This window comes from Camarhynchus parvulus, chromosome 1, assembly GCF_901933205.1.
Source record: "Camarhynchus parvulus chromosome 1, STF_HiC, whole genome shotgun sequence".
Taxonomy (NCBI): Eukaryota; Metazoa; Chordata; class Aves; order Passeriformes; family Thraupidae; genus Camarhynchus; species Camarhynchus parvulus.
The window spans coordinates 31,650,676-31,670,654 of record NC_044571.1 but is presented as its reverse complement, the minus strand read 5'-3'; the positions used below and the strand labels follow the sequence as shown (position 1 = coordinate 31,670,654).

Sequence of the window (19,979 nt, the reverse complement as noted above, 5' to 3'; positions counted from 1 at the left end):
TTTGTCATTTAGGTTATAGTCTCAAGCAACAATCCTCTTGTGATTTATTAAAACTTAAATGAGTTGCCAACAGCAATTTTCAAAAAAGTTTAGATATAAAGACCCAAAGTTTAGTTTAAAATCTGTGAACCAACTCTGAGAAATGCTGAGTAACTCGGCCTTATGGTGGGAAAAAGCTGCAGGTGCCAAGCACCTCGAAGTCAAATAATGCAGATTTAAGCTTTTGAGTTTTTGCCTTTTAAATCAGACAGGGTTTTCACATTCAAATTCTGGTTTTTCTGTCTTTGTTATTAATGGATTGTAGAAAAGGCATAAAATGTGTGTTTAGTTGCTGAATAAGTACTATACCCAAGGGGTGTTATGTTAATAGGTAGCATGTAGCATATAGTAAAGCAAACTTGTTCCAAGTTCATGTTTATGCTGAGCTGTCAACATGTATCATACCTAGGCTAAAGAAGGATCTAATATTTATTTTCAGTTGTAAGTCAGACCATTCTTCCTGTGACATTTTTGGTGTGCTACAAGTGTGTGAGTTTAGTCAGTTACTTCAAAAACATGTCAACTTAAGCAAGAATAATAGTTAATAAAAGTTACTTTATCTAAGGATCTCAGAAAATCAAAACCAGCATTAAGTTGATAAATATGTGTTGCAGACACACTTCCTGTATTCCACCTGGAGATGAGATTACAATGGCCTTCTCCTTCTGGATTATAACAGTTGGAGGTTTTTTTTAATGCTGTTTTAATATAAAGCAAACCGTATTCTACCACTTTGAAGGTAGTCCAGGTAATCTCACATTTATCACAAGAAATGCATGCTGTATGTTAGGATATGCAAATCTTTAGCTCACTTGAAGAGATCCCAAATGTTCTTTGTATACATTAAGCCTCTGGGAATGGGATAGAACTGAGGCATGTTCTCCCATATCACTCTGCCAGGGGACTGCTTGAACTAAGTGTGGAATACTCATTTGGGTATTTAATGTGTAAGCCTCTTTCTTGTATTTCTGAAGCAACACCAATATTTTTCTAGAACAAATTCTGCAACATTTTCAGTATCGGAGATTCAGAGCTTTAAAGAAAACAAGAAAAAACCTTACACGTAAAGGCAGTTCCACAGCTAGCTGACTTTTTTACCAGCATTCTGTTCCTTGTATTCTCTTTTAAACTGTTACTCTCCCCTGTTGTTAAATGGGAATAACTGAGGTGTCCTAGCCTATGAACCGTAATCATTATGTTGTTCTCCGTAGCTTTGGGAGTTGGTTTCTCAGAGGCTATTTTGACAGAACAGTCATTGTCTATATGACTTTCGCTGTTTAAAACAGGTCTTCATATTAGAGATCTTACAGATGGCCACCTGGGGTGAAGGCTGAAGAATATTTTTACAGGGCAGTTTCTATTCAGTTCTTGCACTTACTTTGTGGGAGAATGTGGATCTTCACAGATCTCAATACATTGCCTTCATCTTTGTTAATAAAGCTCTGACAGTATCAAAAGTGAAATTTAAGTTCTTTAACTAAATTTTTTTATAGAGGTACCTTTTGATCCTGGAGCACTTGTGTATTGAGTATTTTAGAATTCTAACGTAAGCTAGAACTGCTTATCAAAAAAAATTTCAAATTGGAGATATTTTAAGTGAAGTTGATATCCTACCCGTTTCATAGAGATGACTGGTAATGTATGAAATTATACTTCTGGTTACAGTAATATTTTAATCCTTGATTAACATATTCTTCTGTGGTGAATGGAGGTTCTTGCTTCAATCAGTTTGAGCAAGGTCCCATTCTCAGACAAAATTTTCTCATTGGTAGGGCAGTATTCTGAAGTTCTTTATTTTAGTTTCATATTAATAATCTCATTTTGCATTTCCTTTGAAGTGTTTTGATTTGGGGATTTTTGTAATGTTTTCTGCTCCTTTTTTGTGAGCTCTGGTATTTGGCAGAATATTCTATGGAAGCTTAAGCTGGGCTTGAAAGCAATTCTACATTGCTTGGCAATGTTGAAATATTGAGACCTTGCAGGTGTGGACACCTTATGTTACTCTAAGTAACATAAGAGACATGCTTTACTTTAGGGACAGGATAGAGTCAGAATGGGTAAAAATCTGGAGAATACAGCCTATCTTAAACCTGTCTTAATATACCTCCCTTTGAATCTAGACTGCACTGCCTACAGTTATTCTTCTAATTACATGAACTAAGAAGACAAATGAAAAGGGGGCATTTAGAAAGTGAAGGTGTATCATGAATGTGCTGTACTGCAGTGTAAACGCATTTGTACCCTTGTAAGGCTTGTTTGGTGTAAAAATTAGGGGAGGACTAGCATGGAAATGGAGAAATGATATTGTTAACAGTTTAGCTATTGGAAGTTTTCCTGAGCTATAGATGAAATGTTTGCATCTACTAGATATACAGTAGATATTTATATCCTTAAAGCCGTGGGAGTTACTTAAAGTAATATAGCATTGATATAAGTTTAGCAAAATGGTCTGTTTTCTTCATGAACTCTAATCCCTTATACAAAAAATAGTGAAGAATTTTAGCAACTAGAGAATTTATTCAGATGACTATTTTCCTACATTTTAAGTACATTTACGTAAGAGTAAGTTGCCTATAATGTACATCCAAATGTTTACACAGTACCTTTGATACACTTGTAATGTGTGAGTTTGAGATTGTTGAAATTTTAAAGAAATGTTGTTAAAGGAAACTTCATTTCTCTTGGAGTTTGCTGAATGTGAGAAATTGTTGACAGTAAATTGACATTTCATCCAGATCTGCCTCAGGTTTTGTTCACATATCATGCTAGACTGCACAATGCTGCTGAAAGTTCATTACACTCCCAGATTCATTCCAATCACACTTGGTGACATGGTTGGATAAACTCTACTACTTGTATATGTGGTTTTGATAACTGTTTGGAAAAGGCGTGATTTTGTTGCATGGAATCTAAGTTAGATTCCTAACTTAAAATGGAGCACTTGCTCTATTTAGTATATTACATTGACACCAACTTTTTGTCAAGTCTCATGTCGAAGAACTTTCTCTGTTAAAAGTCAGTGAAACCTGGAAGCTAAGAAACAACCAATGTGTAGGTTAGTACGTATACAAAACCAAAACCTTCTGTTTTCTTTTGCTTTTCTGAGCTGGAGACATGTTTGAGAATGCAAATGTATGTGCTTCAGCTACTCTTAACTTCAGGTAAAGAAGCCACTTGCCTGTGTCACTCAACCGGTTTTGTGTGAAGCAGGAAGAATGCTGTACTCACTATTTCTCTGGTTTTGTACGTGATGCAGGCTTCCTTTCTGTAAGGAAACCAGCATTTTCTTCAGAATGAGGCACAAAAGGCATTCTCTTTCAGTCTCTGGAGGTAACCTTGTAAGACCAGCTTGTTTTGTTTCTTTTAATTAAAAGTTGTTGGATACGTTACAAAGTCAACACCCAAGTTCTTATTGTTGGAGCTTGCTCAGTCTGATCTTCTGGCTGGAGAGCCATCTTCATTGGTTCAGGAAGTTCCAGAGCCTAGGAGAGTGTCCAGGGCACATGACTTTGTATGCTTTCCACATTACTCTTCTGCCTGCTAGGCATCTGTTATTCACTCCTTTCTGATAGGATACTGTATGACAGGATACTGATTTAACCCTTGTGACACTTCTGATATGTTGTGTGACAACAAGTTTTACAATTGCCTCCGCAGTTACCAAAGATGCTAAATGAAAAAAATACACGGGGAAAACATGTCAAATTCTCAAATGTATGAGGAATTTACCAGAATTTACTATTGAGTATCTTTACCTATATTCCCAGCATTTAAAAATGTATCTGGGAAGCTTTGATTGACTTCTTTTCTCTCTCCAGTCTCATTAGAAAGAGTAAGGGATGGAAGAGGAAGAATATATCTGCTGAATTCATATCTTCTGCTTTTCAGTAATAGATCTGTATCAGTTTTCATAAATCAAGTGAGCTTAAACTATGTGCAGTAAAAAAAAAATTAATTGCTCTTTCAAAAGGGCATTTATACGATTTGTATTTGCTTCACAATGAGTAGCTACATATTTTTGCCAGTCAGTTTTGGGCCAGTAACTCAAGGACTCATCTCCCCAAAATTTGCAAAAGCTTATTTCCATTGTTAAAATAACCTACCCTTTGATCACTGGAACAGCAGTGAATTCCATTACAAGGACATGCTTACAATACACTGCAGGTACTAACTCAGACTTTGAAAAGAGTTGAGTTGCAGCAGTAAAAACATTAACACAGGCTTCTTTACCCATTTGACCGGGCACCTCATCCTTGTTAATTAGCATCTTCTCGTCTAGGTTATGGTATCAGGTTTTTATCAGTGTAGGTTGACTTTTTTATGCAGGGACAAAGAATCAGGAGCAAAATCTTACGTGCTTTGATAGTTCATGTTTGCCTGAAGGTCTGTGTCTATACCAGCTTCTCAAAATGAAAAGTGCTAGCTGTGACTGCTCTGGGAAATTCTACTCTAAAATTTGGCATCAGCTACAACCATAATTGTGCTGATCATTGTGGTTTGATAATCTGCAGCTTGGAGAGCGTCCCTTATGAGATTATTGCTTGGTATGCAGGCTCCTTAGAGGTGTCTGGTGCACATTGCCCTACCTAGATTTTACCATGTCTAATGGCAGAAAAAACAGGTGAGGTTTATGAGGTCCTATTTCTTTATATTTGTGTAACATCACACTTAAAGAATATAAGGAAAGCTGTATCTCAGCCAAATGTAATACCAGACTCACTGTTTCAAAATCAGAATTATCAGCAAAAGAGTAAAGTAAAACAAAGTCCTAACAGCAGAATTCCTTTTTAGTGCCTTCTGCCTTTATTACCTATAATTATACTGTGGTAGTTGAGTCTGGAATATGAAATTAGTGAGCTATGGTGGTGGTCACGGCTGTTCCCCAACCAGTTTGTTTTTATAGATTTGAGCCTCTCAAACAGATGTATAGTCCCTTCTTTTCACAACTGGAAAAACATGAAGGTCTTAAAGATTGTTAATATTTGAACGATTTCCTGGCTAATGAGTTTTATTTGCAAACTACCTTTCTGACATAAGCAGACTGGCAGTTTGCTGTTGCAACTTCATTCAAGATCATCTTCTTGGCTTTGTGATGTTTCACACACATAAGTGTGCATCATAAGTGTCACTGAAGCAACTCTGATGTTCAGTTTTCAGTACATAGCTGTTTCTCTTTAGAGACCACAGATGATACACTAGTCATATCATTTACTCACATATAATACAGTGATTAAAGTCTACTCATCTCTTGCTTCTTGCTGTTGTGATTGGAAGGAACTCTCAGTTTGAGTCTAGTTTTTGCTGTCAAGTCCTCATGTGAAGAGTGAGTGCTTTGTTACAGAGTAGGAGGATGATTTCCCCTTCTTGACGAGCTGCTAAACGTGTTGTGGGGAGAAGTACCCAACAACTGCACTGTGGCAAGCAAAGGGGTTGCACTAAGGCACTGCGAGCATGTCTTCCATTAAGGAGAGTGAAAAATTGTAGTGAGAACTGCAGAACAGACAGCTGATCCTCAGGCTACAAGAGCTTTCTTCAGTGTTGGAGGAGATTGACTGTTTTATTTCTTCCTTATTTTTAAGAAAAATTGGTGTTGGTAGAATCTGGGTACTGCTTTAAGGCTTGACCACTTTGTCTAAACAAGGAATTTGCTGCAAAAATGTTGACTGGTATTGAAGCTTCTACTTTTCATAGTTACCCAACAGATAAAATACTCAAGGCCATCTGTAGTGATGTCAGAGAAAGAGTGTTTGAAGCAGTGTGTTTGTAATTCAAGGGGTGCTGGGTAACTCCCTATCAGCAGACACTTTTCTTGGTTGTAGATTTGCATGTTTGTTTTTATGGTGGGATTTTTGGTGGAAGTGAGGGTAGAGATGAGGAAATGTGGAGGGCTGGCTCTCATTTGCATTCCTCTAATCTGGTAAGCTTTCTCCTAGCAAAAGAAGAATAGGTGCATAGGTTTGCTGTTTAATTCCATTGATCAACAGTATAGCAGTTACAGTAATTAATGCAAAATGTCAGAGCTGATAAGCTATTTCCTTTTCTGATATCTCCATGTATGCTAGCAAGAGCTGAAAATATTTTCTGTTAGGGCTTAACCCGGATGTTTGGCTTTGTACAGGTTTTGAAAGGTGAGAGAAATTGTGGTCTTTGTCACTGGTGACGTTAGAGAAGTCAAAATGAGATTTTTTGACAGTGAAATAAGAATCAAAAACAAGTGTTTGCTGACAGAGACATGAAATTAGGTGAACTCAGCAAGCAAAGAGTTTTACAGTGGCAGATTGCAGATATATTTTTGTTAGTGATGATGTCATTTATTGATGGTTAATAATTGTGTCTTTCAATTAATAACATGGTCTTTAGCATCTGCTTCATGCATAGGAGGTTCTGTAACCAGGCTCACTTTGTAAATTGTGGCATAGTGTGTGTATTGTCACTATATTCTCCATTCAATAGAGCCTTTAATTTACAACAAAGTTACATTGCTTCATCTGTTGAGATATATTCCACACCCCCCTTTAAGGTGAAAAACTCTGACTGCAATAGCACATATTAATTTGGTCTGTTAAGGTTAATTGAGGATGGCAGAACAGCTGCCTGTTTCTGGTCATCATCACTGCAGGTACTACAGGTAGTAATTCTTATCAGTAGTTGTGGTGTCCTTGCAGTGTTTGGAGCAAGTGACAAGTGCTACATGGACTACATGCAGCTTGAAAGTTAAGAGTTAGCTATTTTGAATTCCAGAATTCAAAATGCAGCAGTTTTTAATCTGTAAACTGCACGCTTTATTAGTGCTTTGGTGCTGATACTTAAGATGTATGGGTTAAAAGGCATGAAAAAAATTCTGACGAGACAGTGAAGTCTGAAAAATAATTGCTGAAACAGGAGCATCTATTGTCACCTCAGCTGTTGTAAGCAAAAAGAAACTAGCCAAAAGCTTGTGTCAAATAAATTTGTTAGCATGTCTTGTTACTGAAAACTTGAGCAGTTGTTTGACTGTGGACTTCCATCTTTTAGGGTTCCTAATTCTAGAAGTTATCTTAAGCCTTTTTTTTTTAACTTAAGGTATTAATTCAAATACAATATAGAAATACAATAGTAGTTGCTGTACATGTCTGCATACTTAATTCTGTAGAGTGTATTATAAAATATAATACCAGAAAAATTTTGGGTTCTGGGTAAGACTGCTTATAAGCTATCATTGAAAAAAATTTGCATTTAGACTTTTGGCTAATGTGTGTTCTGTTTATTTTCAGTTGCTGTGTGCAGCCTGTCTTAAGATAGGTTTTTAGGGGTTCTAGCATAGGAATAGAAAACTTTGCTTCTTTTCATTCTGAAGTAAAAATCTGACAATAGAATTTCATGAGCATGATGCAACATTAGGTTAACCTTCAGGAAAAGTAAGCAATAAAATAATGGAAAGTATGTTAACTAAGTAGTTCTTATAGGTCCAACATGCATATGTTACTTGAGAAAAGCATTAAATGCAAAGCTCTGTTGTCAGTGCTCATCACTTTTATTCTCCTATCTGATGTAATGGGAAAAAGGTCCAATGCTTTATTGTCTACATTTCTGACACTTTGTAAATATTTTCTCTCTCTATTTTGACAGGCCAGTTGGAATGCCAAAAATGGAAAAAGTTTACCTACATAACCCTAGCTCAGAAGAAACAATTACATTAGTATCAATATCTGCTACAACATCACATTTTCATGCATCATTTTTCCAAAATAGGGTAAGTTTTTTTGCTTTCTCAAAATTAGCTTTTCTTCTTTCTCTCAAATCTGAATGGCAACTTCTCTAAAAGAGTGACTTACTGCAATAATTACACACCTAGAAATATTAAGATACTGCAGTTCTTCATCTCAGAGCAAATTTGAATTGAGCATAGAAACACAAGGTGTCCTGACTATGTTGGAAATATATAATTGATGGTTTAACAGCAGATCTCCTTTGTTGCTGAAGTGAGTACATTTCCTCAGACCACTTACAGAAACAGACTGTTCCTATAAATTTTCTGAATATTCTGGGTCATGTGAAGTGGTGTTAGTGTGCAGTAGTCACTCCAGTGTACTTAGAGCTGTAAGTAATTGTGATACAGGAACTTGCATGTTCAAAAGCGTGTTGTCAGCAGGGTTAACTGCTAACCACACTGCTGTCAGATAGAGTTCTCTAGTTTCAATTTTGTTTGCAGGGCCTGTGGCTTAGCAAGAACCTCGTAAATGTGAAAGAATTCAGAAAACCTGTCTGTGATAAGCAACCTGTTGCACTTATGGAAGTCTTGTAGCAGTTGCATTTCTCCAGTAACCTTTGAACTGTCAGTCTGAAATATTTTTGTGATAAGCTGAACTCTAAATTCAGAATTCAGTGCAAAAATTAAATTAAATATGATCCTGCAATAGATAATATTTCGAAATTATTGCTATTTTTATTAGTTTATTATGCATTTCATTTGGAAGTTCATTTGGAAGTTCTACTTTTTTCTTTCCAAATCTGCTATTGACTTTCTAACGTCAGTATTCCACAAAGCATACATGAGGATTTCTGCATCACAAAAACTATTGTTCATCTGCATGATGCAATTTATTCAGTAAACAGTTTTGCTTATCCCTCTGCTTGCTTGCTTTTATTTTTTCCAGAAAATTCTTCCAGGAGGAAACACGTCCTTCGATGTAGTTTTCCTCGCAAGAGTAGTGGGAAATGTAGAGAACACTTTATTTATTAACACTTCTAATCATGGGGTATTTACTTATCAGGTAAGAGAATTACACGCTTTTCAGAAAAGTGAAGTATGAATCAGGCAAAGTAGTGTCTATTACGGGATAGATACTTGCACAGTAGTAGTGGGTTGTTGGTTTTGAGGGTTTTTTTTCCATCAACCCAGTTGAAGAAGTTTCCATCCCTGTTGTTTGTTGTAACACAGACCATTGTAAGGATCAGTAGGGCAGTACTGTAAGCCAGATCAATGAAATTACATAGGATTTAAAATCCTCCCAATACCTTTGTTGCATGTGTTATTTTGGTGGCTCATTGTAGGGATCTAGCTCATCCTTTAGCCCTTTACTTATCTGATCCAGTGGCAAGACAATGTTATTCATTAAGCTGGCAAAAAATTACTCACTGGAGATTCAGAAAGATAATTCAGACAGATGAGAGAGACCAATAAGTGAAAAATGAAAGAAATCCTCTTGTTGAAAGAATATAACTCTTACCATGACAATGTTTTGCAAACAAAACCAACAAAAATGCTTCCCAGTATAGATAGTTTCATAATAATATGATTAAAGGCACATTTCCTATTTCATTAGCCTTTAGCTGGTATCTATCTATGACACTCTATTCCAGAGTTTCAGAAATAAAGATGGCTTTTTGATTGTCTGTTTTTCAGTATATGTGTAAGTAAATAGTACAAATGAGGAATAGCCTTTAGCTGCAAATTAAACCACTTTCTTCATTTCAGAGATACTGGTTTTAAAGGTTTAGTTATAAGTATACTACAAATCTAATCAAAAAGACTTTATGTTGGATTGCTGAAATGGGTGGGCATGTTAGGCTCTGTAACAATTACATACAGCTACTTAAGTTTGTGTTTCTTTTTCTGAACCAGGTGTTTGGCATTGGAGTCCCGAACCCCTATCGATTGCGCCCATTTATTGGGGCACGAGTTCCTGTAAATAGCAGTTTCTCTCCTATAATAAATATCCATAACCCTCACAGTGAACCTTTGCAGGTGAGCGTAAGAGAAAAATCATTAAATGCTTGTTTATGGTATTAGACTGAAATTTTGTTTATTTTGGTACTACTTAAAAATCTGTTTGAAACTTATAGCTATTTGAGGTCATGTATTTCATATTACAGGATTTTTTTTCTGCTGAAATGCAAATCAGTTCTAGACATTTTAGATTATAGTCGCAGATCTCTTAATTTCCTAAATTGAGATTTTCCAGTGAAATTTCAGTTTTTAAAATGCTTGTTATTACTGAAAAATAAAGATTTAAACTTCACTAGTAATTAGGAGGAATGCTGAAGCAACAGATCTTTTAATCCAGTGATGCCTCTTAGCTTTATTCTGTCTGGTTTGCACAGCATACGGTGTTGTTTCAGTATACCCCAGTATGTAATCTTGGAAACTATTCTGATGTTTGAGCAGGATTGATGTCTACCTACCAAATTCTAATTCAGTTAAGTGATTCACAAACAGTAAAATGCTCTAGAAAACACATCAAGTGTATCAGTAGCAAATGGCTACCTCAGCAATAAAGTGAATTTGTAAGGTATTCTAGTGATCAAGTAGTCACTAACCTATGCCATTGCCCATGATAATACCTGATGAGTAAACAGGATCCCTTTAAGGTTGAGTCCTAACATTTTCCTGTTGTCCACCTCAGGTGGTAGAAATGTATTCCAGTGGAGGTGATCTCCATTTAGAGCTTCCAACAGGTCAGCAGGGAGGTACAAGAAAGCTGTGGGTGAGTAGTCATGTCTTGCAGCACTCATTGTATTTTTTTGGGAGGTTTTATTTTGATATGAGCTTAGGCTTTGGGTTTGTTTTTTTTACTAACTTTGTGTCTTGTCATGTAATCATTTAAAATACCCCATTAAAATGGAAACAGTAACAGGGTCTGTTAATATTATGGTAGTAGGAGTTGAGTGAAAGGTTTAATTAAGATAAACCATATGCATTGAGCTGTACTGTTCTGAAATGTGAAGAATAGAATGAATTACATCTACCTGAGCTTTCAGTCCTGGAGGCCTGTGGGCTGGATCTAACCCGCAGAAAAAATACACGCGTTTTTGTTTGGTTTGGTGGTTAGGGTTTTTTTTTTTAATTTGTCTTGGCTTTTTTGGTGATGCTGGGGTTTTTTAACTTAGGAAGTCCTTCCTGCAGATTACTATGAATGCACAGATGGGTTGAAAATGAAGCTAAACAAACTTAGGGAAGAAAAATCTATTCTGGACTACTAAATAAAACAGCAGTGTGTGTAGCTGAAGTAAATCACTAGATCATGAGTTGAGAGTGGCTGGAAACTGTTCTGGGAAATACTCCTACGTGCATGCTCTGCAGCTACTCCCTACTCATCAATGTCTGCTGCTGGAGACAAGGTAGTGGATTGGATGGACTTGTGGTCTGGCTCATTAAATCTGGTTTGAAGTAGCATATACTGATATCTTTAAGTGAAATAAAATTTAGAAGCATCCTGAAGGTACAGTTCTTGGCTGCATGCTGTATGTCACACCATTGGTAATGTCCAGCCAGATACAAAATGTATTTACCTTTTCAGTTAGAATTACTTGATTTTTTGATGACTGGTTTCTGGTCTAGGAGAGACTTCCAAGCCATTGGGCGCCTAAGTTTGTCTCTTGTTCAAGTGCATCATTACAGTAATGTGACAGTTATATTTGTTTTAAGAGGGTATTTCCAAGTGAGTTACAAAGGACAGTCACAATTCTTAATTCTTATATTTTCTGGAGAAAGTCCATTAGAATGGCAGTATTTTAGTTTTAGATACAAAAATTGCAAGGAAATAAGTATTAACACAGATCACAACATTTTAAAAGAGGCAGTGGAAACAGATACTGAGGGGTTAGATGTTCACATGAAAATGGATTTTAAAACATTAATGTCCTAATGTTTTGACACTGCTTTGGTCAAACTGCATTGCTTCTAAAGATAGCTCCTTCCTGGTTGTTGGGAGAACTCGAGGGGTATGTTTTTCAGAGCATGAAGCTTTTTGGCTTCTCTTGGCCAGGTTGCCAGTTAAAGCAGTGATGACTCAGAAAGCTTCCAGTGTCTGGCAAGGATTGATCCTCTTGTTTCCTCCATCCATCCATCCATTTTCATACCCACTGGTATGCATTTTCATATAACCATTGGTGTTTCAAAACAATAAGGCAGCTTTAAGAAATCAAACCAGTAGGAGGAAACACACAGATACATCATTGTATTGGTTATGTGAAGAGCAGTACCGCAGTTAGAAAAAGCTTCAAAGCAGCAGAAATTACTTGAGATATGGTGATGATAGTTTGACATATGGATATACATAATTGTATAAAATCGTTCTGATGCCAAATGCTTGAATGATTGGATGGAGCAGTCTGCATATGCAGGAGTATTTTTTGATCTGACCAATTTTGGATCCCTAGTTACACATATGGAAGAGTCAGATCACATCCTTTGATACATTAATGAATGGCTGCATTATGTTGGGTCTGTGAAAACAGAACTTGAAATCTTCTTACTTTGATATTCAGCAGCATTCAAAATACACATCTGCAGCCATTGTGCCTTAGAAAATTTCCAGTCCAGGTTTTCATCTTCTATCTAAAAACAAAAACCAAGCAACCAAAAATCCAATCCTCAGACCTTCTGTGATGAAGAAGACAATCTGATGTTAGTATTTCAGCTGAAGTTAGTCTTGTGCTGCAGCTGTGTTCAGAAAATACAGAAAGAGATGTCTTTCAAACCCTGAATGCAGATTAGAACTGACAGAATAGGCATGGTACAGCAACTGAAATTAGTTTTTACTTTCTCTTGTAAATTACATGGTGACTAATAAACGTGGAGCTCCACAAGCTTCTAGCTGAATGGAATTATACACTGTTTTAGTTTGTGTTTAGCCCTGAAACTGTATGGCCTGTGTCTGCTTTGGAGAAAAAACACTTTGAGTATGCAAAGTCAATATTTGATATTACTGTCAACATTTTTTCTGAATATCTTTTGTTTATTGCCAGATTCTGCTAATTAGTCTACTGTCTTTTTACCACAAATTGAATACATAAAACTTAGAATCCTAGAGTTGTTAACTTAATCAAATGGGATGTGAAAGTTCTCTTGCATATACCTAGTTTTAATCAGCGTCATATTAGATGATTACAACTATCCTTTATAAATTTAATGGTAATTTTAGTTATATGGAGCCTATCTCTTCCTGCTATTGTAGCTTTTTCTCTTAACACAATTATACTCAATGCTTCTATTGCAATTATTTGGTGTGACAGCTTTTTTGGTAATTACTGCGCTCTCATAGGTGTGCTTTGATTATTTATCAGGAAATACCTCCCTACGAAACAAAAGGAGTGATGAGAGCCAGCTTTTCTTCAAGAGAAGCAGATAATCATACAGCCTTCATTAGAATAAAAACAAATGCCTCAGACAACACAGAAGTTATTATTCTGCCTGTTGAAGTAGAAGTTACAACAGGTTTGTGAAAGAGTGGTTGGGGTTTGGTTGATTTTTGGGTTTGTTTTGTGTTTTAGTTGGGGTTTTTTTCAATTATTCAAATTAATTAGCTCTTAGTACAATAAGAAAATTGAATTTTTCTTTTTTAAGCACCAGGAATCTATTCATCAACAGAAATGCTGGATTTTGGTACACTACGAACACAAGGTAAACCAGTCTTCAGTTCTCAAAGTATTGATCAGGAATAGGGTGGGGAGGGCAAAGCACAGTACCTTTGTACAGTTCAGGGTTGCTTGTGGAATGATGCTTTTAAAAAGACAGATTAAGTGGGTCACAATAGTGCAGAGATGCAAGAGTACTTGGGGTGTGTACAAGCAAGCAATGGTTTGCACACCAGGTTGTAAGTCCAGTAGTAAGGTTAATGTTACACAGTTGCACATGGGTTAGTCTGAAAAGCAGATTCAGTTCGATTAGGTTGGGAACTTGTTAAAATTGCTTCACTTCTAAGTCTTAATGATTTTCAGACAGGGGAAAAGTGAAGGTGGGCAAACTTGATCAAATGTTTTTTATGATAGGATCTTTTTTTAATTGTCTCTAACACATTTGGGCTTAACATTTTACATTAATATTGTTTAGTGATAAAAAGTAGTAAAACTACTAGTGATCAGAAAGTAGTAAAACTACTAGTGATCAGAAAGTAGTAAAACTAGAGTTATTTTTTGAAACTGTAAGAGGGATTTATTGCTGACAAAAAGCAGTGTTTATCTTCTGTTCAACTAAAAACCGATAGCTTCTAAAGAACTTTTGCATGCTACTTCCTTAACATATAAAGATTTTCAAGTAAGAGTAATTTCTTCTGAACATGGTACATCTGAAAAAGTCATTGATTATAGTATTTTTAGCCTGTTCACTTCTTAATGTGTTAGAAATATGAGTGGTAAGCTGAAGTATGTAATGCCTACTAATACACAAAAAGGCAGTTTTGTTGGAACTAGCTGTTTTGACTGGCTATTCTGTCATGTTAGTATAACTTTTTAACACTGAACAGTGGAGGTATATAAGAAACCAGCTAGTGTAAATGACTTTATATAAGATTCACATGTTAAAATAGCCTAATAGACAGGTGTGTTTTTTGTTCTTTAACAGATCTGCCAAAAATTTTAAATCTACATTTACTAAATTCAGGAACAAAAGATGTGCCAATTACAGTAAGTTTGATTTCTTTCAGTTTGAAGCTTTCTACATGGATTTACTTTTTCTCATAAAAATTGATGATTCACAGGTTTACCATGTAGGGGTCAGAATTAGAAGCTAGGTGATGTGTGACTGAAAATGTAACTTGATAGCAGAGCAGATAATTTTTATGCATGTTAATTAATTTGCGTCATAGTCTCCTTTGAATGCTCTGAACAGCAGTTTTAGGCTGTACTTAGGCTGCAATATCTGAACCTTTGGAAACTTATTCTTGAGAACAGTGATTCATGTTCAGTGGGTGAGAGATTAATACAGTCTCTGTAAGATTCTTTGTCCTCACCACATTTACACATCAGTATATAAACATAATTTTTTAATATAAGCCAAGAGTAGCTTTCAGGAGTTGCCTGTAAAATTACCCTTTTGTTCTTGAGCTTATCTGCTTTGTTGCTTGAAATGACAAAAGAACCCAAAGACTTTAGGGCCATTTGCAGTAAGACCACTGGAGCTGAAAGTGAAGTGCAGCCAGCTTCAGAATTCTAGCATTTGTATTTTCTACTTCCTATTTTTACTTCAGAAATTTGGCACTAATCTGGTAGTCCGCCTTTGTTCATTCATACCTTCTTCCTGTGTGATTTTTCTCATTGCCCACTATTTTTCTCACTTCTTCCTTCTTCCCTTCCTGTCTTCCTTCTTTTCCAGATTTAGTTGTGTAGCTAGCTATACCTTGTCCTAGTGCACTTCAAAAAGTGTTGAAGTGTTGAAAAGAAACCAGAGGAGCCAAAAGAATGACTGAAGGATTGGCAAAGGTTCCTTACGGAGATCTTGGATAGTATCTCTCTATTTATAAAGCTTGAAGCTGTAACTATGAGGAACAGTGTTGTAATAGTAGAGATCTAGCAAAATCTTAGGATACTGGAAACTGAGGCCAGATGAATTTAAAGTAGAAACAGGAAACATTTTTAGTGATGAAGATAAGTTTTCACAGCGACAATAGACCATTGCAGTGCTTGCTAAGCTGTTATTCACTAATAATTTTCAAGACAAAAGACACAGTATACTGCAAAAAGATTTTATTTCATTGAGGTCCTGATGCTTATTGCAACAATGAGGTCAGGTGATCCTATAAGAATCATGGCTTTGTAAGCTATGGCACAACTTCCATAGAGAGTTTTAAAAACCAAAAAGACCTGTATAGGTATATGATTTTTGCATTGAGAGGGTTGGTAAATTCAATATATTATTTTTCCCACTATATTTGCATGTGTGTCTTAGATTTGACAGTTTGCTTGTTGGTTTGGTGTTTTTGTTTTTTTTTTTTATTGTTTAAAGTGTGTAATCAATGCAAATAACCATATTTTCATACCATCAGTATCACTTCTAATACCTGGTTGTGTAGCGCCTAATTCATACTCTTCCATTTAAAAAAAGACCCAGGCCCATCCATTTTTTTAAGCTATGGTCTTTGGACTATGGGCTGTTAACCATAAATACCAATCTAATGGAAGGCTGTTACTTGATTACCTTTATACAGGTCATGACAAAACTTTTCCAGAGAAATTATTTTTTTACTGTGCATCAAAGCAGTTGATTTGGTATTTTTAAAGCCTTTGGGATTCATTTTTGCAAGGAAAAAGCTACCACACAAGTCCAGACATGATGTGTTTTTCAGTGTATCACATGGTACATCAAGTCAATTGTTCTTTTCATTAACGGACAGCTTTGTTGGGAAGTTTGTAACCCTTCTAGCTTTTGAAACACTTGGTGAATTTCTGCTGCTGTGCCAATCAATAAATTTGAAAGTGGAAAGCAAGAGTAAAGAATTTCACCAAGAAGGGACTTGATTAATAACTTACTTCTAGGAAAGCTTGACAAATAGACTTCTGACCCTTTAGAGCTAGTTTAAAAGTAGTGAGACATACTGTGTGATGAATTTCATCTTAATGTCAGAAGAAAAGGCCAAGGCTATATTTAGCATGTGTTTAAGCTGAGTGCTGGAGGAGCTAAATATCTTCAGGTCATCAGTGTGTGAGAGACTGCTAATACTTTTGCCAGACTTGTGGTTGTTCTGCCTTCAAGTACTTAAGTCATGCTGTGGTCCAATAAACTGGTTGAGGATGATAAGAGCAAGCAAATAATTTTCTTTTTCAAGTTTTAAAAATACTTATAATATCTCCCTCATTTTGTCAGGTTTGTTCCATTACTAAGGATAATAATGCTTATTTCATGACTGGATAAACTAGTCATGCTGCAACAATGAAGCCATTCTGTCAAAAATCTGGTAAATGTAGACTGTTGAACACTGTTTTATCCCTTCTCTATAATGTAAATTTGGTGTTTCCTTATGGCATTTTAATCCAGTTTGACTGCTGAAAGCAAAGAGATACTTCAAAATTTGAGGTCCTGATCATATTTGATGCCTGAAGAGCCAGGAACTTCAGGACAGCGTTAGTGAAGCTGAATTGTATCAGTTTGAAAACAAAAGTGTTTGTGTAAGAAAGCATTAAGTTCTGTCCCAGCTTTACAATAAGGGTTAATTTCTCTTAGCAATCTGCAAGAAGTAGTTTGCTTCTGTGTTGTGTTTTCGTCTTCACATTTGGGTGTATGCATCTCAAAATTATCCAGGAATACAGTTTAGTAGTAGTTTGTTCCATGTTCTGGATGATTCTACATGGAGGAAAGTGAACTTTAATTAGTTAGGTGTTTCTCTGTTTAAACACAAGGCCAAGAAATTTCTGACAGTTGTGTCTGTAAAAGAGAATAAAATAGTTCAGAGGTGGTTCTGACAGTAATGGAAACAGCCTTAATCTGCTACGTGTACCCTCAGGGCTTTTTTGTCTATGCTAGGTGGGCAAGACAAAACTGGGTTCAGGAGCCTTCTGACTGATAAACAGTATAGATGAACATGAGCCAGTTTTCCAACCCATACTCTTTAGTTTATTAAAATACATGTAGCCCAAGAGTCCTTAAATCTTCAAAGTCTTTCTCAAGAACTCCTGCAAAAGCAGAAAGTTTTAGCTCCTCTTTGTGTCCTTTAGCACATTTAAGATCTTAATTTTTTGCAGTTATGCTAAATATTGAATGTATCTTCACAGAGCAGGGTCAGGAGTCTTGAGTGGGTCATTCTGTGGGAGAGCCATGTGTTGCTGAAGTATGTCTATTTAAAATTATTCTTCCCTACAAAAGTTCCTGTTAGGAATTTTTCTGAGAAAATTGGTGGTATTACATTCTTGATGGAACTTGTTTTGTTGATGATTTTTAATGCATATTTCAGGACAGACTTTACTTGAGCTTTATTTGAAGTATGTTGAAATTTGAGGAAAGTGACATTGAAAGGATACCTAAAGGATGTTTGTTTTTTTTCTAGTTGTCTTAATTTTGTATTTCTCTTTATAGCATGTAATCAAGCAACAAATGGGAAATGTGCATTATGTAGTTCAAAAATTTTCAACAAAACAGTATAAATTCCTTCCTTAACTAAATTTGTCAGCTGTAGACATTTTGAGTAAATACATGTAGGTTTGTTACATTTGTGGTTTAAGAGATGCACCTCTGAAACCTGACATTTTTTTTTTGTAACGGGCTGTCCTTTTGAATACTTCCAGTTTGATTTACTAGATGAAATCAGCATTATTTCAAATCAGTAATTAAAGAAAGCATTTTGCATGAAAAGAGCTTCTGAAAATATTTATTGTCTCTGTCATCCAGAAGTTGTGAACTTTATCACAGCTTTTCTTTCATCTGCTTTAGGAGGGTTTTTTTTTAAAGATGTGTCAAGATTTTAGTTTTGTAGTGTGGATCTCATTAGAAGAAAATTGAGACAATTATTAATTGCCTTATGAAGAGAAATACCAAATATCTGCACCCCATGTACACAGATATGGTGGTGGACAAAGGTCAGTGCTATAACTCCAAAATACAAAACTTCTGGTTGAGTTAACAGAGATTATTCATTAGCTGCAGGAGTAGTGCTGCTTGTTCCCACTAAGGATCATGTGGTCTGCAGAACTAAGTTATTTATGCACACTTTTATGGCTTTAATTTACAATCAAGGACAGCTTGGCTTGGAAGAACTGTAATTGGTTTGTACCATTAGCTGTCTGCTTTGCTCCTCCCTGACCAAGAAAGGCTCAGCTGCTTATTAAACAGGTGCTAAACCTCTGCAGCCCAGCAGAAGGTAAGGCAGCACTCATTTCAGTTTTCTTAATTCAGCATCCTGTGATTTGCTGTGGCTTAACAGCTGCTACGTGAGCAGCTGAGCTGTTCTTAAAGCAGGAGGAGACAGCTGGGGAGGAAGAATCATGGCAGCCATCCTAATTTTAAGCAAAACAAGAATAAGAGCATTTAAATGCTTCATGCCCAGTTTCTCCATGGAATCTAGATAAAGAGTTTGCTAGCGATCTTTATAGAGTCTTCAGATGACGTGGAATCCCTTACCCTGCTGCAGAGCAATGAGCCCCTCTACAAATCAGTTCTGGCTATTAACTGACACAGTAGCTCTTCCAGTGATGCCCATTTAGCTTTTCCCTTTAGTTTAAAACAGTAAATCCTCAGATGTAAAGGGTGACCCTGTAAAGTGTTAGTGTAGAACGAGTGTCATCACAGATCTACAAAATATTTCTCTGTACAGTTAGTTATTTTTTTCTCTGCAGACTTAGCATGGGATTAGAGACAAGGGAGATGTCTGTATCCTCTCTGGTAGTCACACAAGTCAGTTAACAGTTTTGTTAGTGAGTGCACCAGAAACAAATAGCCTAGCTATTTTAGCCCTGCAGCATTAAGAACAGAAATTAAATCCTAATTTAAATAAGGTTTGTTTTCTATTTTATTAATATATTTCTGGCCATATTGCCACTTAATTCAACATCCTCAAGGAGAACTCACTGTTTCCTACTTTCCTGTGTATTGAATGAGTAATTTGTAGGACCTGAAAAAAATTCTAAAACCACTCGTAATGCTGCTTTCTTATAGGAAAGACAGACTTGCAAAAGTTTGGCCAAAAGTAGTTGCAGTTTTATCACTGTAAAAGGTTTCACAGCACGTTAGCAAGGATTACAGATGCTTTATATTTTGTTTGCAGAGTGTTAGACCTACACCACAGAACGAAGCGATAACAGTATATTTCAAGCCCGTTACGTTAAAAGCCTCCGAAAGTAAATATACCAAAGTTGCAAGCATTAGCTTTGATGGTAAGTACTGCTCCTCTCTTCTTAGAACTTGTCAAGTGCTTCTGAAAACTTACTGAAGTTTCATTGATTATTTTCACTCTCTTAACAAAACACTGTTTATAATTTTGAGAAGAAAATGGGATTTTCCTACCTGGAAAAGGCTTACAGTTCTTCTTAACTTCAGTTTTTTCTGAGAGGATTGTCTTTTTTTATGACCAACAAGTATCTTAGACTGGTAAATACAGATGAGAAGAGAAGGTATTCTTAATTTTTCTAATAAACATAACAGTATTCTTATGTTAAGGCCCTGGTTATTTAAATGTATTTTTGTTTTAAGCAGACATTTGTTTTTGAGAAATCCTAACAAACAAGGTAACAAGTACAAGTTACTCCTGGGGAAA

The 19,979-nt window shown here is 36.0% G+C and overlaps 1 protein-coding gene across 1 annotated transcript in view; it reads left to right on the top strand.

The window, feature by feature from the left end:
• The window catches only part of TMEM131 (transmembrane protein 131), a 93,829-nt gene that overhangs the window by 39,488 nt on the left and 34,362 nt on the right, over positions 1-19,979 (top strand). The window contains 8 exon segments of the mRNA XM_030958867.1: positions 7,648-7,771; positions 8,676-8,792; positions 9,644-9,766; positions 10,425-10,505; positions 13,087-13,237; positions 13,367-13,423; positions 14,363-14,424; positions 19,491-19,599. Of these exon segments, the coding sequence (XP_030814727.1) occupies positions 7,648-7,771; positions 8,676-8,792; positions 9,644-9,766; positions 10,425-10,505; positions 13,087-13,237; positions 13,367-13,423; positions 14,363-14,424; positions 19,491-19,599 (824 nt within the window).